At 45.4% G+C, this 16,469-nt stretch overlaps 1 protein-coding gene across 1 annotated transcript in view; it reads left to right on the top strand.

Moving 5' to 3' along the window:
- Positions 1-16,469, top strand: part of TM4SF19 (transmembrane 4 L six family member 19) — a 296,020-nt gene that overhangs the window by 74,523 nt on the left and 205,028 nt on the right. Inside the window, exon 2 of the mRNA XM_078667357.1 lies at positions 11,879-11,956. Coding sequence (XP_078523483.1) covers positions 11,879-11,956 — 78 coding nt within the window. The remainder of the gene's footprint in view (positions 1-11,878; positions 11,957-16,469) is intronic.

Here is a 16,469-nt window from a genome sequence, read left to right as displayed (position 1 = left end):
GGTTGGGTTTTTTCTCCAATTTTTCTCCATGGTGCGGCATAGCTTCTTGGATTTTTTAAGTTCATCATTGAACCAGGGAGCCTTTTTGCTGGCTGATTTCATCTGGTGCTTTTTCAGGGGTGCTAATTCGTCCACACTGTGGGTAATCCATTGCCTGAGGTTGGTGGCTGCTTGGTCTGGGTCCATTGAGAGGGTGGGAGGGTTTTGGTTGAGTGATGTGAGGAGTTGGTCGGTGGTGATTTTGTTCCAATTTCTCCGGGGAAAAGGTTGTGGACGGTTGTGGGTCAGGGTGGTTTTGTAGCGGAAGTGAACACAGCTGTGATCCGTCCAGTGGAGAGCTGTAGTGCGATCAAAGGAGATGTGCTTGCTGGAGGTGAAGATAGGGTCGAGCGTGTGTCCGGCTGTGTGAGTGGGGGTGTCAACAAGTTGTTTGAGTCCGAGATTGGCCAGGTTGTCCAGAAGGGTGGTGGTGTTGCTGTTGTGTTTGTTTTCAAGGTGGTAGTTGAGGTCTCCTAGAAGAATGTAGTTCTCGGAGGCGAGGGCGTGTGGGCTGACGAAGTCCGTGATGTCATCGCTGAATTGAGTGCGGGTGCCTGGAGGCCTGTAAATGAGGGTGCCTCTAAGTGTGGTCCTGGGGTCGGTGTGGATCTGGAAGTGGAGATGTTCGGCGGTTGCAAGATTGTCGTCGGAGCTGGTTGTGATTTTGATGGTGTTTCTGCGGACGATGGCGATGCCTCCTCCTGTTTGATTGGTGCGGTCTTTTCGGATAATCTTGTAAGTATCCGGTATGGCTATGGCGATGTCGGGAGCTGATGATGTGTTCATCCATGTTTCAGTAAGGAAGGCGATGTCAGGTGACGCAGTGTCGATTAGGTCCCAGAGTTCTGTTGCGTGTCTGTGGACCGAGTGGGTGTTGAGCAGGATGCAATTTAGGCGGTTAGAGTCGGAGTTGTGCTTGGAGGACGTGGATTTGGTGAGTGTTCTGAAGCAGTTGAACTTGCAGGGGAGGCAGGCGAATGGGCCATGGGTACGTCCTGGAATAGCTTCGCAGCATAGTGGTGTACGTCCGGGGTAGAGGGCGAGGAGAGTAGCGGCAGCATATGTGACTCTAGAGGGTTGGGAGCGGCGGGGACCAGGGGGTCTGGCGCTGGCCGAGGTCCAGGCGCGGACGGGCGTAGACGGGCTTACCTTTGGCGCACCTTCGACGCGCATGGGGCGCGACCGCTGCACGTGAACGCTGCACGCGAAAGCATCTGTCATATATGGATGGTGGGAGGCGGGATCGGGTCGTAGGAGATGGGCTCCGAGGCACAACAACAACCACAAAATGGCGCGATGTTCCAATTCAGTCAAATGGGGTCAAAGCCACAACAGCGCGTATTCTACCTGCCCTGCGCACAACAATGTAAATAGTGATTGCTACTAATAGTGAGAGTAGGGAAATCGTCAGCAGCGGCTCCAAACACTCTGCAAAGGTTTTAAATAGTAAAACGCTATTACACGCGGCAGCTGGAAGGCAGGCACTATTAGTTCAGAGCACTCGATGAGGCAAAAGAGTGGTGAGGCGTAGAGACAAGCGGCAGCTAGAGGAGGACAAAGCGCGGTAATTAATTAAATTGAATACGCTCTAGCGTTATGTCAAATTAAATACGCTCTAGCGTTATGTCAAGCGGCAGCTAGAGGAGTATAAAGCGTGGTAATTAATTAAATAAATACGCTCTAGCGTTATGTTAGGCGGCAGCTAGAGGAGTACACAAGCGCGATAATTAATCACTTAAACACGCTCTAGCGTTGTGTCAAGCGGCAGTTAGCGGGAGGCACAGAGAAGCAGTTACGATACCAAGAGCAGCAGGCAGCTTGGGGAGCGACCGTCTCTGAGCGCGTCAGGCCGGTCACGATTGAATATCTTTGCTCTAATGGTTGGCTACCCATCTCAGGTTTTATTCATTATATCAATTATTCCCCTTGTCCATGAAATGAGAGGCCTACCCAATCAATTTCTAATATTTTATCCTTCTACTTATTTTATAAGCTAGATTTTTTTTATTATTCCTATGCTGGGAAAACTGAGTTTAAATTTGCATTCTTATGCTCTTGGTTTAATAAGCTCTCTAGAACCCCCATTTATATGCCATATGACAGCGTGCTTCCTGCAATCAATCTTACAGATTAGAAAGAAGTCATCTACAAGAAGGGATGTTATATCTGATGATGTTTCCTCGGACACAGATCTTAATGTATTGTAGGTGTTATGTTGCGGTGTTATTACATTTGAAGTAGGTGCCTTTTGTTTTTTGTAGAGACGGTCTAGAGGCCGTTTTTTAAATTCATCCAGCATTGTTTTTTAAAATTTTTAATAGATGTGTTGCATATGTTTTATCTGTTGTGTATTTAATATTTGTACTTTCATGCATTTATCAAATGCGAATAAAGTTGATTTGAATTGAATTGAACCCTTGCTTCATGGAAAGCATAGGGCATGGGGACTTTACTCTTACCTGGTCATGAGCTCTGTCTTTCGAGTATGGAATGCTGTGATAACCATCCTAAATAACCCAGAGCTTACCACAGGAGTGCACCGTGTTCAGTTTCTACGTTGGCACAATGGCAGCTGGAAGCAGATTGGAGGAAGCAGACCGCGTTCATTACCTTTATGTCCTCCTCTAGGTGATGCAGACTTCTTTCCGGCCCCATGCAGAAAGAACTTTGACAAACTTTAAAAAATGGCTAATACTCCAGAAAAATGACAGACAATGCATTCTTGTTGTGGCACTGACACTGCGGCCGTGTGGGGACTCGGTGTCCCAAAACTCTTGTTTGGGAGGTGGTGGAGGAGGAGGAGCAAAGCGGGACGCCCGCACTGAAAAGCGCAGTTTGACTCTCGCGACGCGGGAAATTCGTTCTTTTTGTGGCCCTTACTCTGCTGCTGTGTGGGGACTCGGTCTCCCAGAACTCTTGTTGCGGAGGAGGAGGAGCACAGCTGGACGACGGCACTGCGCTGAAAAGCGCAGGAGCACAGCAAGATGCCTGCCGCGTGCCGCACTGAAAAGTGTAGTCTGCCTTCCACGGTGCAGGAGATCCATTCTTGTTGTGGCACTGACTCTTCTGCCGTGTGTGGACTCTGTGTCCCTGAACTCTTGTTGCAGAGAAGGAGGAGCACAGTGGGACGCCGCGCTGAACTGAAAAGCGCAGTCTGCCTCTCACGGTGTGGGACGCACACGAGCCAAGGGCAGTCCCGTCTGCGCCCGTCAGAGACCGGAGAAGCCTGGGCATGGGCATCCGCAGGGGAGGGAAAGGAGGGGCACTTGCCTCCCCCCGCCCGCTGGATCGCCGGTCTCATTCCATTTATGGACGCCTTTGGTCCATAATTTTCACGATTACAGCAGGCTGTTCCCCTGCGAGAAGCCCCAGGAGTTTAAATGTTCTCTCACTTGGGGCCTCTCACACTTCTCTTTGATCTAGAGGCTGCAGCAGCTCCTCCCTGACCTCGAGCAGACTGTGGACAGGCCCATTGTCATTCTGTCTGCTGCTGATCATCACATAAAGAATGACAATGGGCCGTCTGCCTTTAATGTGCCTTGAAGGAGAGTGATGAAGTTAAAAGTTTGCCCCCCCCTGGAAGGCGAGTGATGATATTAAAATGTTGCCTCCCCCCCGGAAAAAAAGTATGCGGACGCCCATGAGCCTGGGCCTACCCTCTTGGTCTCTTTACTTCTTAACATTTTAACATCTTACTGCAACAACTCACTATTCGGCTTATCAAGAGAGGTGGAGGTCGGCATTGATCATAGCCAGAGCTGCAGCTGGATCATTCAACTCACCTGGTGTTATACTTTTGGTACCCCAACATTTATTTGTCGCTGGCTGTAGTGTTACAGTGCCTATGTGATTTGTGGACTCTCTGAACTGATCTTAAGGCACCTCAGACTTGCCCTGGCTGTTTTACTGTGTGCTATAGTCCCCACTGGATTTACGTGCTCCAACTTATAGTACACGCACAGTTACAGCTCATTGTACACCCACAATTGAAGAACTGCAGTGTGGACATTTGTTTGGATCTGCTATGGGGAAATGCAAAGTGATCAAGGAATCTGGGAGTGCCGCACGAGGCACAGTAGAGACTATGAATTCTTTCCTACTGAGGGCGGCTGGAGTGCTTGATAAAGAGACAGAGCTGGTAACCCAGGGTTTTTCCAGTTCCCTACTAACCATATTCTTGTTAATTTTCCCAGGACGCCCGTGATCCCCAAATAACGACAGCAATCTATCAATTAGTACTGTAGCACAAGAAGCAGAGGGCTTGGCCGGCTGTATGGCTGGCTAGAACATACCTCTTTCACCCTTCATTGTGGTTACTTGCACTGGGGGGCTGAATTATCCCCAACTCAGAAGCAAGCGGCCAGTAGTCTTGATAAACAACCAACAACCTTTGCATGAATTCGATTTATCTCGGGCGATGGGCACAATAGGTCCCCGCAGTAAGGCAATGGGTGGGGAGGTGGTTCATTTATTGATTTCATTTTGGTATCAAATCCTCTCCTCAAACAAATCTCAGGATTTACCATCAAGGCCAGCATACACAGTGACCATAACCCTTTACGTGTCCACATTCGTGGGCCTTTACTAGCTCACAGAGGGGGGTTGGGCAGAGTGGAGTATTGAAAATGAGGATGAAGAAAGAAGGCTAAAATGGGCCTAGATAACCCAAGAGTCACTTTATGAATCACTAACCACCTTGTGTTTTAATGAGTTAGCTCTGTGCATAGCACCACTAACTGCTTCAGACGAGGTTATTGAAACCTTTAATATTATCTCGGTTAATGTAAGAGACCTTCTCAGTGCTCCCACACGACAACCTGTTACCCAGGCTCCTAGATAGTTTGATTCTGATTATTCCTGTGCGGCTAGGAAATTAAAGGAAGCACTGAGCAAGAGTCCAAGAGATATCACTTTAAATAGAACTTGTTGAAGGGAGCATAAGACAGAATTACCTCGACGCAGGGCAACGTTAAAGGTGGAAATATGGAAGGAGCTAATCGAGGTTAGTACTCTTTAAAATATCTCTAGGTTTTGGAGTATAATAAATAGCCTATTTTTTAATGAAGATGTAGGAAAAGCAGTAGGCGCCCATATCACAGAGGGGGATTAGGTGCTCCACTTTGAAGCCATGTTCCAATGTCCTTCTGATTTAAACAGTTTCAATGGATGTGAGGTATGGAACTCAGTATTGGTCTTCAAAGTAGAATAGGTCAAGAAATGTATTGTCGGGTTGTCAAACAATAAAGCCCCGGTCCCAAATGGCATCCCGTCAGATCTTTATAAATCCTGACCCATGCCTTTGGGCACCCATCCTCACAGCGGTCATCAATGCAGTAATAAAACGGGCCCACCTGAATCTTGGGCAATTTCCACCATAGTGCCAGTATTCAAAAAAGGTCATCTAGATAGTTCTCATTGCTACAGACCAATCTCTTTATTGAACTCTGTGGTCAGGGTGGTGGGTCGAGTTCTACTAGATAGACTAACTTGCTGGGCAGAGGAAAATGATATTTTGACTGACGTCCAGTACGGGTTCTGTCCTGGACGGTCCACTGTAGCTCAGTGCCTCAATTTATTTATAAATATACAGTTGCCTGCCCCGGTACCATCTATTTGGCTTTCATGGATCTGTTGTCTGCATTTGAACACATGAACAGAGTTAAGCTTTGGCAGACCTAGTTGCCCATCGGGGTGCTTGGGGATATAGTTCATTTCGTGGAGGACCTCCACAGAGACACAAAGGCTGAGGTTAGATATTCACAAGATCTCAGGGTCTGCCGTCAGATCTCAATAAGAAGAGGAGTAAGTCAAGGGTGTATTTTAGCCCCTTTTTTGTTCAATTTGTATATTAACAAATAGGAAAAAGTTCTATTAGATAAAAAGATAGATTACCCTCAGGTGGGTCGTCGTGGCCTACCGGTTTTATTATACGCGGGTGATGCAGTCCTTATGTCTTGACCCGCAAGAGGGCTGCAAGTACTGCGTAACTCTTTTTCCTCCTTCATGGTGGATTTGAACCTGTCAATAAACAATTCCAAATCCTATGTGATGCAGATGGGACACCCGTCTAGAAACCTTTATCGGTTCACGGTTGGATCTGGGGGTGCCCTACCTTTCAGATCTATTGGCTCTTCGCCTCTTAATACTATGGTTAAAGACCTGCTTGAATGAAGGTCCGTCCTCAAGTAAATTGATTTTGCAGGAGTGCATGGCTCTTGACCATGCTCACCACATTCCTTGGCTTAACTATATAAAGAGAGGTTTTGAAAGACTGAGAAGAACCAACTTATTTACTAATCTAGACACAGTGATCAAGAAAGACCTGGGATGGGTGAGGGAGACTTCATAAACAAAGAACACTAGATAGGGAAGAGCGCGAACTGAGGAAACCTAGTTCCCGCAAATTCATTATCTTGAAAACTGTACAATCGACTGGGTTATATCTTCTAGGGCCTCTTGGTACATATGAGTATTTCTTACTGACCAGGTTTCGCTTTGATCATTTCTACCTATTTTTGGCAGAGCCACGCGGGTGTAGTAGAGGTCAGATTTTAGATTCCTGTGGCTGCGATGCTAAGTTTCCACAGGACATGTTTAATTTTTTGCTTTGTAAGTATTATGTGACTTCCCTTAAAACTTTTATTATCTCTATTTTAAGAAGACCAGGATGACCTATATAGGATTGTCCCCCGGCAAGTCTTGGTAGAACCACGAATGAGGATCAGGGACAGAATACTTTTCCTCACAAGTAAAGTATGCTTTTATTTATTTGTCTACTCTTGTTCTTACCCCTATTATCGTTAATTATCGCACTCACCTCAGCAAGAAAGGAGTGGAAACAGTCTGACCCGAGATTGGGGCTTGCTGTAATCCTATGTGCTTCAGCAGCAGCCACCGGAGAGGTTGAGCACAGGTTCTGTCTTCATCAAGTATGGATGCCCAGCAATGTCGGATGCAAACCCGGCTGATACACATGATGAGGAAGTTGCAGCCACCCCTAGCTGAACCAAATGGTAGGCAGTTACAGCCCTGTCCCGGCCAAATGCACATGCAAGTTAGATTTAGCGTGCCGCAGGCTGATGCAAGGAAGTACATAGTGTTTCACGGTTCTCACCAAGAACTGTGGAGAGACTGGGATACCCTCTGTAGCATGGTTCTCTCCTAGTTTTGGTTTCTCAGGCCCTTCACTTTCTATGGGTATTCCTCAGACCAAGAAAAAGCTGGGATTCTCCTCCCAGACAGCCTCTCCTTCTGAGGGCTAAACAGTCACCTTCCCTTTCTCAGCAGGCAGAGAGGTTTCTATGTAAAAGGCAGACCCTCAGTATCTCCAGCAGAAAGTGCAGCCTTCAGGTAATGTCCCTTTATCTCTAAGAGGCTGGCTGGTAGGCAGCCACTCAGCATTCCTTTGAGTAATTCTGGGATAAACATTCTTCCTTGGCACGAAGAACTTGGAACTGGAACAAAGGGGGTTGTTTGTTCCCCACTTTAGACACAATTTCTAGACAAAAACAGGGGTATTGGATCCACTGTCTCAATCTTCAGAAAATTTTTAGGATGGTTGTCTTTCATCTCACCTTCTCCGGTTGCTCTCCAGAGACAACTGGTGTAAAGTGATGCTTCTCACAGAAAGTAGCACTAGAGCTGTGTCCAAACTAGCACTCCCACAACATGGACACAATCAGCATAAGATTTCTGCATCTGACTTATCATTAGTGTCTCTGCGGCAGTAATTGTAGGAAGGTAGGATCTGCCGGCATGGTTACCCCCATTTTTTCATGGGGTTTGTCTGGTTTTTGACTAGTCCAGCTGGGATCCTGCTATTCAGGACCCCAGACTATCTGCTTTCTCCCTTACATTGCTATGTATGTACTTTAGGTAAACTCCGGATTTGATACTGGGGTACCCTTATCAGTCTCTAGTATATGGTACACCATGTACCCAGGGCATAGGTACCCCAGAGGCCTACCTTGGGCTGAAGCATGTATTATGCCACCCACGAGAGGCCATTCGAAATGACACAACAGGTCTGCTACAGCAGCCTGTGTAAGTTGGTGCTTGCACCACTTACTTAGATATAGGTTCACTATATCTAAATCACTACACTTAAAAATTTATCAGTCACCCCTTTGACAGGCCTTATCAATCATGAAGGCAGGGCACTGGGTTTTACGTGAGAGGGTGCCCCTGCATGAGCAGAGCCCCTCTGCAGCCTTCGGAGACCATTCTCCGGGGTTGTCTGTGATGCAGCCAGACATATAGTTTAAGTTGCATTATAACCTCACTGTAAATGCTAACTTTAAAACGGCTGCTTAGAAACATGTTGTGTTTGGTGTCAAGCACCTTGGAATCATACCTCCACACCAGTAACTGGTGTGGGAGGTATGATTCCAACCTTCTGAAACCACAACTGTGGGTCACCGGTCTACAGAGTACCAGCTTTCTAGAACCGGGCAGCACAAAATGGACACAGCCAGCCACAGACACAATTCTGCTCTCCTGCTGCTGAGCCAAACTCCTGCAGAGGAAAACATGACAATAGGTATCCTCTCACAGGGAGGTGTGAACCTCTCTCAGAGAGGGTTTAGTGTATTGGGGCTTGGTGAGTGCACTCTGAGAGTGCCAGAAAGTCTGCACTGGGGGCCCATTTGGTGTCCCTGTGCATAGTCCAGCTCAAACCAGTTCTGGGAGCCATTGGCTCCTGTTCTGGTGCCAAACTGGACAAAGGACATAGGTGTAGTCACCCCTCTGTCCTGCCCCTCCCTTAGGAGGGAGGGTCCCCTGAATCTGTCCAACCCTTTCCTATGGGTATAAAGTGGGATACCTCGCTAAAGGACTTTAGATTCTACCTGGATAAGATTCTACGAAGGAGAAACCAAGTACTTCGACTGCCTGCACAATGCTGGAAGACTGAAGAATCCCCCTTGGAATAAAGGAGTTACTCCCCTGCACTAGCAGGCACCTAAGAGCATCTGACCGGCTTGCATCTCCCTAGCTCCTGAGGACTCTGCAGATTTCAGCAACACAGGAGGTTGGTTTTGGAAGGTTACTGAGGTCGGTCTGCCCTCTTGTGATTCTGAGACCAGCATCCCTTGTGGGGACTGCGTGACCCAAACCCTTGTGCACAGCATACATTTGCAAGTGCATATGCTTGTTGGCGACCCCTGAGCTTGTGCATTGGACTCCAAGTAGACCTGACCCAAGCAGTATCTGCACTGAAGAAATCCGGTTTCCTCGCAGTGAGTACTCCGTGGGCTGGTGCTTTGCAGACTTGCTTGAAGTCTTCTCAGGATCCCTGGTCCGTTGGTCTGTGGGTCCTGGTGAGAGTCACCATGTGTGTTTTGGGGCTTTCCTGGTTGCTCCTGATGTGCCTGACATCCCATTGCTTGGAGAGGCCCCTGGACCTTGCAGGTCCACACCATAGTCTGTATGTCCTCCCTCCGTGGGGTGCATTTGCCAAGGCTTGTTGGTGCTCCAGCAGGACATCAACCTCTCAGCACTCGACATGCTTCGTGGGACAGCTCACCTCAACGTCTCCTGGTCCCCATGGCTGCAGAGTCATACATCCTTTCTTCGCACCTGAAGCACCCTACATCGGTGGGCATTTGTCTACCGAGCCCCTGGTCACCTGAAGTGACCCGACTCTGTCTCCTCTGCTTTCAGGATCCTTTCACCTAGAATCCAGGCTTGGATTACACCGGACACTCTTCGCCTTCCCAGCAGTAGTACTTCCTGCCAGCTCTCTATTGAAAACGACAAAGGTTTCCGATACCACTTGACCCCTATTCACCGGCTCCTCTGGGATAGGTAACACGGGTACCTTGGTACTTACTGGTGGGTTGGCTCTAGAACCTCCTATGTTCCAAAGGGTTTGCTTGAAGTCCTCGTAGAAGTGTCCATAAACTTCAACATTACAACCATGACTCTCCCATAGAGTTGTACGGAGCACGCTGTCGTGTTTCCTCACTGCACCCGTCCTAAGTAGGCCCCCTGTGTCACTACCTTGGGTGGTTCCTTGGGGTCCCAGCGATTCTACGTGCTCTAGGCAACGTGTCTAGTCAAGTCGTGATTATTATACCATTTTTTATTATATGGTTCGGTCTCCCCCTGGAGCCCGCTGTGTATTGTGCAACTTACAAATGTTCTATTGATTCAGTATTGTCTGCTTTGTGTTCTAATCTTGTGTAGAGACTAGTAAAGGGCGTTATATTAATAAATAAATGTTTTTATATAACTACTGTGTGATTCTCCTTTCATTTAGTCATTCAGGTGGTGATATTCTGGTAAAACAAGCTACTTTACATTCCTTCGAGATTAAGCCTGAAGGCTACTCCCCACAGCGACCACTAGGATAGCTTTCTAAAGTTTATCTTTGACCTCATACATCATAAGGGTCGTGTGGATTGATTTATTGTACCCACTTTAACTAGTGGACAGCATAAACCAAGCCACCTTCTCACAGTAATCAGCAGCAAAAAATAGGGTAGGCAACTCCTGTAATTGGGTACTCAGGGTAGGGGTCTGTGTCTGTATACGATAAAGGGGACATCCCCATCACAACAGATGCTACTCTTTAATTTGACAACCCAGATCTCAGCTTCTTCATTAGAAAAGCCTGGTTGTTGGATTGGCAAACCCAGCAGGAAACTTCACCTGCAGTCCTATGAGGCACTGTGAAATTAAGGCATTGTAATGCAATAGATGATCTAATCAACTTGTAATTCTCACTGGTCATTGCCATCAACCAATTGAGTGGTATGTGATATGCCTACACCACATATTTGGTAATAAAGAGGAAAGTCAGAACCTACTCATCCAAAACAGTCTTGGTCAATGGTCACCTAATTCTGTTTCCTAGAAAATAGTCTATGGCTAATGAAAGGCACTGGACAAACTCTGCCCTTAATGTCAATTTAAGCCAGGACTGTTCAAACTTCTTTATTTACATCATTTAGGGACTAACCACATTCAGGTGCATCATATAGTGCTCGTCTGGTCCTCAAAGGTCTTCTGACATTCCGCGGTCCTAATCAGCTTCTAAGGCTGCTTCTTGCTTCTCAATCAGTTGCAAGGTTTTGGGCTGCTCAACCATGCCATCCTCAAGCTCAGCAATAACTACTCTTCAAATCTGTCTAGGCGGTTTTGCAGATAGTTTACCCGGGGGGGGGGGGGAGGTGCTTACCATGTAGATGGGCATTTGAGGTAAACAGGAAGTTAATATATACCAGTAACTCTTTGTTAACCAAGAGCTGATATTAAAGAAGTGGCTTAACACAACTGTGGAGTACCGTGGCGCACTGCCAATAATTGCAGAATTTAATAGGAACGTGGACTTGTGCATTGCTGTGGAGAAATTGGTAAAAAGGGGAAGGGGTTAACCAAAAGAAATTGATTACATGCTATGGGTTTGAGTAAGGGAACATGAATCATCTGAGCTGAGCACATAGAGTTTTCCAACACCCTTTTTGTTTGATCACCTATAAGCGCTAAGAGGTGATTAAAGCAAAAGACGGGCTCTCTTAAAGACAATGCTTCAAGTCATGTATTTCAGACCCACCTGGAAGACATGGATGTATTTTTCTCATATCTTTGGAAGGACGTGGTTGACGTAAGTGTATATTACTGTCATCCACGATAATCAACACAATTGTTGGTGTTTCATCTGACCTTACAATTAAAATTAATAAAAAGTGTTTAAAAAATCTTCAGCTAACTTGGAAGGAGGTCCGAATGGACCAACTGTCTCAGTTTTCCTTAGTGCCAACTCGTAGCTCAGAAGCATGCTAGATAATATTAGCCCAGCTCCTCGTGCATAAACTTCTGTCTCCCTTTGCGTTCCTAGGTGCTTCTGGCAGCCACTCACATTAAAGCTGTAGGAAGCAAACTCCACTTCTTCAAATGCTGTGGACCCCTCTGGGATGTAAGTAAAATGAGTTACCATCTCTGTGAACGTTATTATTTGTCATGTGCCCTGCTAGGGCCATCATACCTTTTATACCTAGGAATTACAATAGTCAGCAAATTTAAGAATGCTGCAAAAATTGAATGGTGCAAATAATATTTGTGCCAGAGGTCATCTGAAGTTTTGCTCTAAATTGTTATTTTTGTTTGAAAACCAGTTAATAACGTGCTTATGAAATATTTCAACCATTTCTGTGTTCGATATTTTCTAGTCTGCATGTGCCTTTACCACCACGTATGGGTTGGTAAATGGCAGCGCAAAACCTCAAGAGAGTACATTCAGTTTATGCACAGATATACATTGGTGCAGTTACTGACTGTTTGTTCTTTTTTATCACCATAGCTTGGGTTCAAAAGGGGTACAGAGTTTGTAGGGCTTACTTAAGGGGTCTTTCAGTCATCTCTTTCATCCATTAGTTTGTGGTGCCATCTACATTTTGCTTACGGCCACTAAAGCACACAGCATGGGGCAATGGTTCAGTCTATTTCAGCAACGGGATAACTTAACTTTGAGTGACTTTATTTTGTCCTTTCACAAGGAGCACATCCGCAGCCAGGGTTTCCTTCAGTGCCAGTGTCTTTGTTTGTACATATTACTTAATTATTGGCCTTGTGTTTAGAGCCTGATGTGATAGCAGAATGCTTTCTTCAAAGCACAGGACACATTCCAACATGATAATTTCCTGCTCCTGCTAATGATGTAAATTCCGTTTGGAGCTGCCTTTTCTTATCCAATTGCTACTATTTCAGACTATACTAGATTGGGTCTATTTGAATCTATTCTATTCTCATTTTAAGGTTCACACAGTGAATGCATTTATAACTGGTCTCCTGTATGAATTTGTATTGCTTTTAATACTCTCTTGTATGTCGAGTTTATATAGATATTTAACTATTATATCACTAATTAAATCTATCTATCTATCTAAATATCTATCCAGCAAAACTGTCTATACAACCCTTTTTGTCTGTCTTGCAAGCCTCTCCATCAGTGATGTCAACCTTCACTATTTGCAATATTGATTTACAAAAAAAATGCAAAAAAGAAATAGCAAAGGCAAGAGGCTTGAAGCTAACACCAGATGGATTGGCTTTTTACATTGGGTGTTAGATTGACGTTCTGATTTTACTAAATTTATGTGTATAACATACAGGCAGATGCATCAAAGAAAATACCGGGAGCAAACGGGCAGATTCTCAGAATATGGCCGTTTGCTCCCGGTATTTTTGCATTTGGGATGCATCATCCCAATGCAGAAATCGCAATTTAATGAATCTCTAAATAGCAATTCCTTAAATTGCTCTTGCATTTAAGGAATCCCAAAATGAGATTCCTTAAATGCAATGCATGAAACCCAAAAAAATAGCGAATTCGCTAATAGGGGGAGCAAATTACCATGAAGTTGAACTTCGTGGTAATTTGCTAAAACTTTGAAAAATGCATTTTGTGCATTTTTCAAAGTTACATGTTGCGCGCACACATGCCCTTAGGGCATGTGTGTGTGTAACATTTGTGCACAGGTCCATTTCAGGGGTGCAACAGGGTGGTCTTTGGACACCCTGGCACCCTTGAAATAGCGGAACATTAGCGATTCGGTAATAGCTAATCGCTAATAAGGAATGGCTTTCCCATTCATTCCTATGGGCCTAAAGGCCCATAGGAATGAATGGGAAAGCCATTCCTTATGAGCGATTAGCTATTACCAAATCGCTAATAAGGAATGTTTAGGAATCGCTAATAACATTGCGATTCCTACATGCATCCCTTTTTGCGAGTCTTTAATAGAGATTCCTTAAAATTTGCTATTAAGGACTCGCAAAACATAACTTTGATGCATCTGCCAGATAGTTATTTATACGGGTCTTCCGACGGACTTCAGCCTGTTGTTCTGTCATTCGCGTTTACTCCCCCCACAGCCCAAATCAGCTTTTTTCTGTCTTTACTGTGAGTCACAACATGTTTCCTTTTCGCAAAGGGCACATCCGCACGCAAAAAAGTTTCCATTAGTGCCAGGGAATACTATAGCAATTTGCGCCTTTAGGGACCAAAAGCTTTTTTTCCTTTTACTCAATGTTTTTTTAGATTGATGAGGGCCTGGCTGCCTCCGTAATAATAGAGGTTTTGCAAAAACAAAACACGGATTGCCAAAGTTAAAATGCTGGTGGTCATCGCCAAACATCTTGGCCTTGCCAACATTACTTCATGCATATCCATACTCGACTTACGAGAACGGGCCATTAATTACCTACTAAAGGTCCATAGAAAATGTTTTTAAATAACCTTTCTGTACTAAAAGATTGTCCTTAACCAAAAAAATAAACTTATGTGCACTTTTGCTACGCTCTGGACACAAATGATAATGCTCTGTTCTGCCACATGTTGAATAACAGGGACTATTCTCCATGCTGCACATCCGTGCAAATTGTATATTCTGCACATGTCTCTGGTCGTGATTTATTATGCAAATACAGTGTACTGAAATAGCTTCCTCCTGCATGTATCTAATGCTGACCCAGTCTACATACCCCTGCTGGTGAAGTGTTCTGCACTTCTCCAGTAGTGATCTTTTCTGCACAAAACTGACAGTTTTAGATTATTTACATCTTGCTAATGATCAGTTCTCTACATCTCTGACAGAAGTCTATGCTGCGAACCTATACAAGGGATTCATTCTCCACACATCTGTAAGACATCAGTTCTGATCTCCTCTGGTAGTGCTCTATTCTGAGCTTACAATACATTAATTAATTTCCTCATCTTTCATAGTGCTGTATTCCACACTCTTCTGATAGTACTCCATTCTGCACTCCTCAACTAGTGCGCCATTTTGCACTCCTTTGACAGTGCTCTATATCGGATTCGCCTGATGGTGCTCCCATCCGAACAATGGTGAGTATTCTGTTCTGCATCTTTGCAATATGTTCCAGTCTGTGCACCTCTGCTAGTTGTGAACTGTGAACACCTCTGCATGCACTTCGTTCTGCACACTTATGCTAATGGCCCCTTCTCTACAACTGATAGTCTTTTATTCTGCACTTCTCTGAAAGTGACCAATTCTGCAGACAACTAATAAACCTTCAGCCTATTCATATTTGATAGTGATCGATTCCGAATACCTTTGGTGAGTTGGAGCAGTTCTGTGGTTATCCAAAGAGCCAGGTCTTAAGATCCTTTCTGAATAGGTGCAGTGTCGGGCTTCGTCTGATGTGGAGATGGAGTTCATTCCAGGTCTTGGCCACGGTGTAGGAGAAGGATCTGCCACCCACTCTGGCCCTGTGGATGCAGGTATCATGGCTAGGGCAAGGTAGACAGCTTGGAGGTTTCTCTTGGGGGCTTGGAAGGAGATTCTTTTGTTGCAGTATTGGGTTCCAATGTTGTAGAGGGCTTTGTAGATGTGTGTGAGCAGTTTGAAGGTTATTTGTTTTTTCACTGGGAGCCAGTGGAGGTCACAGAGGTGTTGGGTGATGTGGTCATGTCGTGGGATGTTGAGGACGAGTCTGCCTGTGGCGTTTTGGAGTTTGTGGAGGAGCGTTTTGTTGATTCCGGTGTAGAGTGCGTTTCCGTAGTCAAGTCTGCTGGTGATGAGTTTGTGGGTGATGGTCTTCCTGGAGTCAGGGGGATCCATTTGAAAGTCTTGCAGAGTTTGCAGAGGGTGTTGAAGCATGTGGAGGACACAGCATTGATCTGGCGGTTCATGGTGAGTGAAGAGTCGAGTATGATGCAAAGGTTGTGCGCGTGGTCTGTAGGGGTGGGTGGGTTTCCGAGGGTGGGGTGCCACCAGGTGGTGTCCCAAGCGGAGGGGGTGGGGCCGAGGATGAAGACTTCTGTTTTCTCCGAGTTGAGATTCAGGCAGCTGCTGCTCATCCAGGTTGCAACATCTTTCATCCATTCTTGGAAACTTTGCCTGGTGATGTCAGGTTCCTTGGTGAGGGAGAGAATGAGCTGGGTATCGTCAGCGTATGAGACCATGTTGAGTCTGTGTTTTCTGATAATGCTTGTGAGGGGGACCATGTATATATTGAAGAGCGTGGGGCTGAAGGAGGTTCCTTGGGGTACTCTGTATCTGATCTCTGTAGTGTCGGAGACGAAGGGCCGGAGTCTTCTTCTTTGTCTTCTGCCTGAGAGGAAAGATCGAATCCAGTCTAAGCCCAATTGGTAATAATCTTTTTTATTGTTTCTCTAAATGAATTTCTTTGAGGGAATACTCAACTAATTATTAACCAAATCCTTTCAGCCACTGGAAGTGACAAGTGGCTCATTCAAGTGCATAGTATGATTTTATTTAATTTCTCTGTTCAAAGGTGTTTTCAGAACATTTTGGTTTATTTTGCAATGTAAGATATGTAAAACTTGTATCTTTGAACTTGTGACACACAATTATAAATGACAACATACTACACCTTTGCACATACTCTATTTATAGTCCTTTCCTCAAATCTCTGCATAGAGCGCTGGAATATTTGATGTGTGT

This window comes from Lissotriton helveticus, chromosome 11 (assembly GCF_964261635.1).
Source record: "Lissotriton helveticus chromosome 11, aLisHel1.1, whole genome shotgun sequence".
In the NCBI taxonomy this organism is placed as follows: domain Eukaryota; kingdom Metazoa; phylum Chordata; class Amphibia; order Caudata; family Salamandridae; genus Lissotriton; species Lissotriton helveticus.
This window is presented reverse-complemented; position numbering and strand designations above follow the sequence as displayed.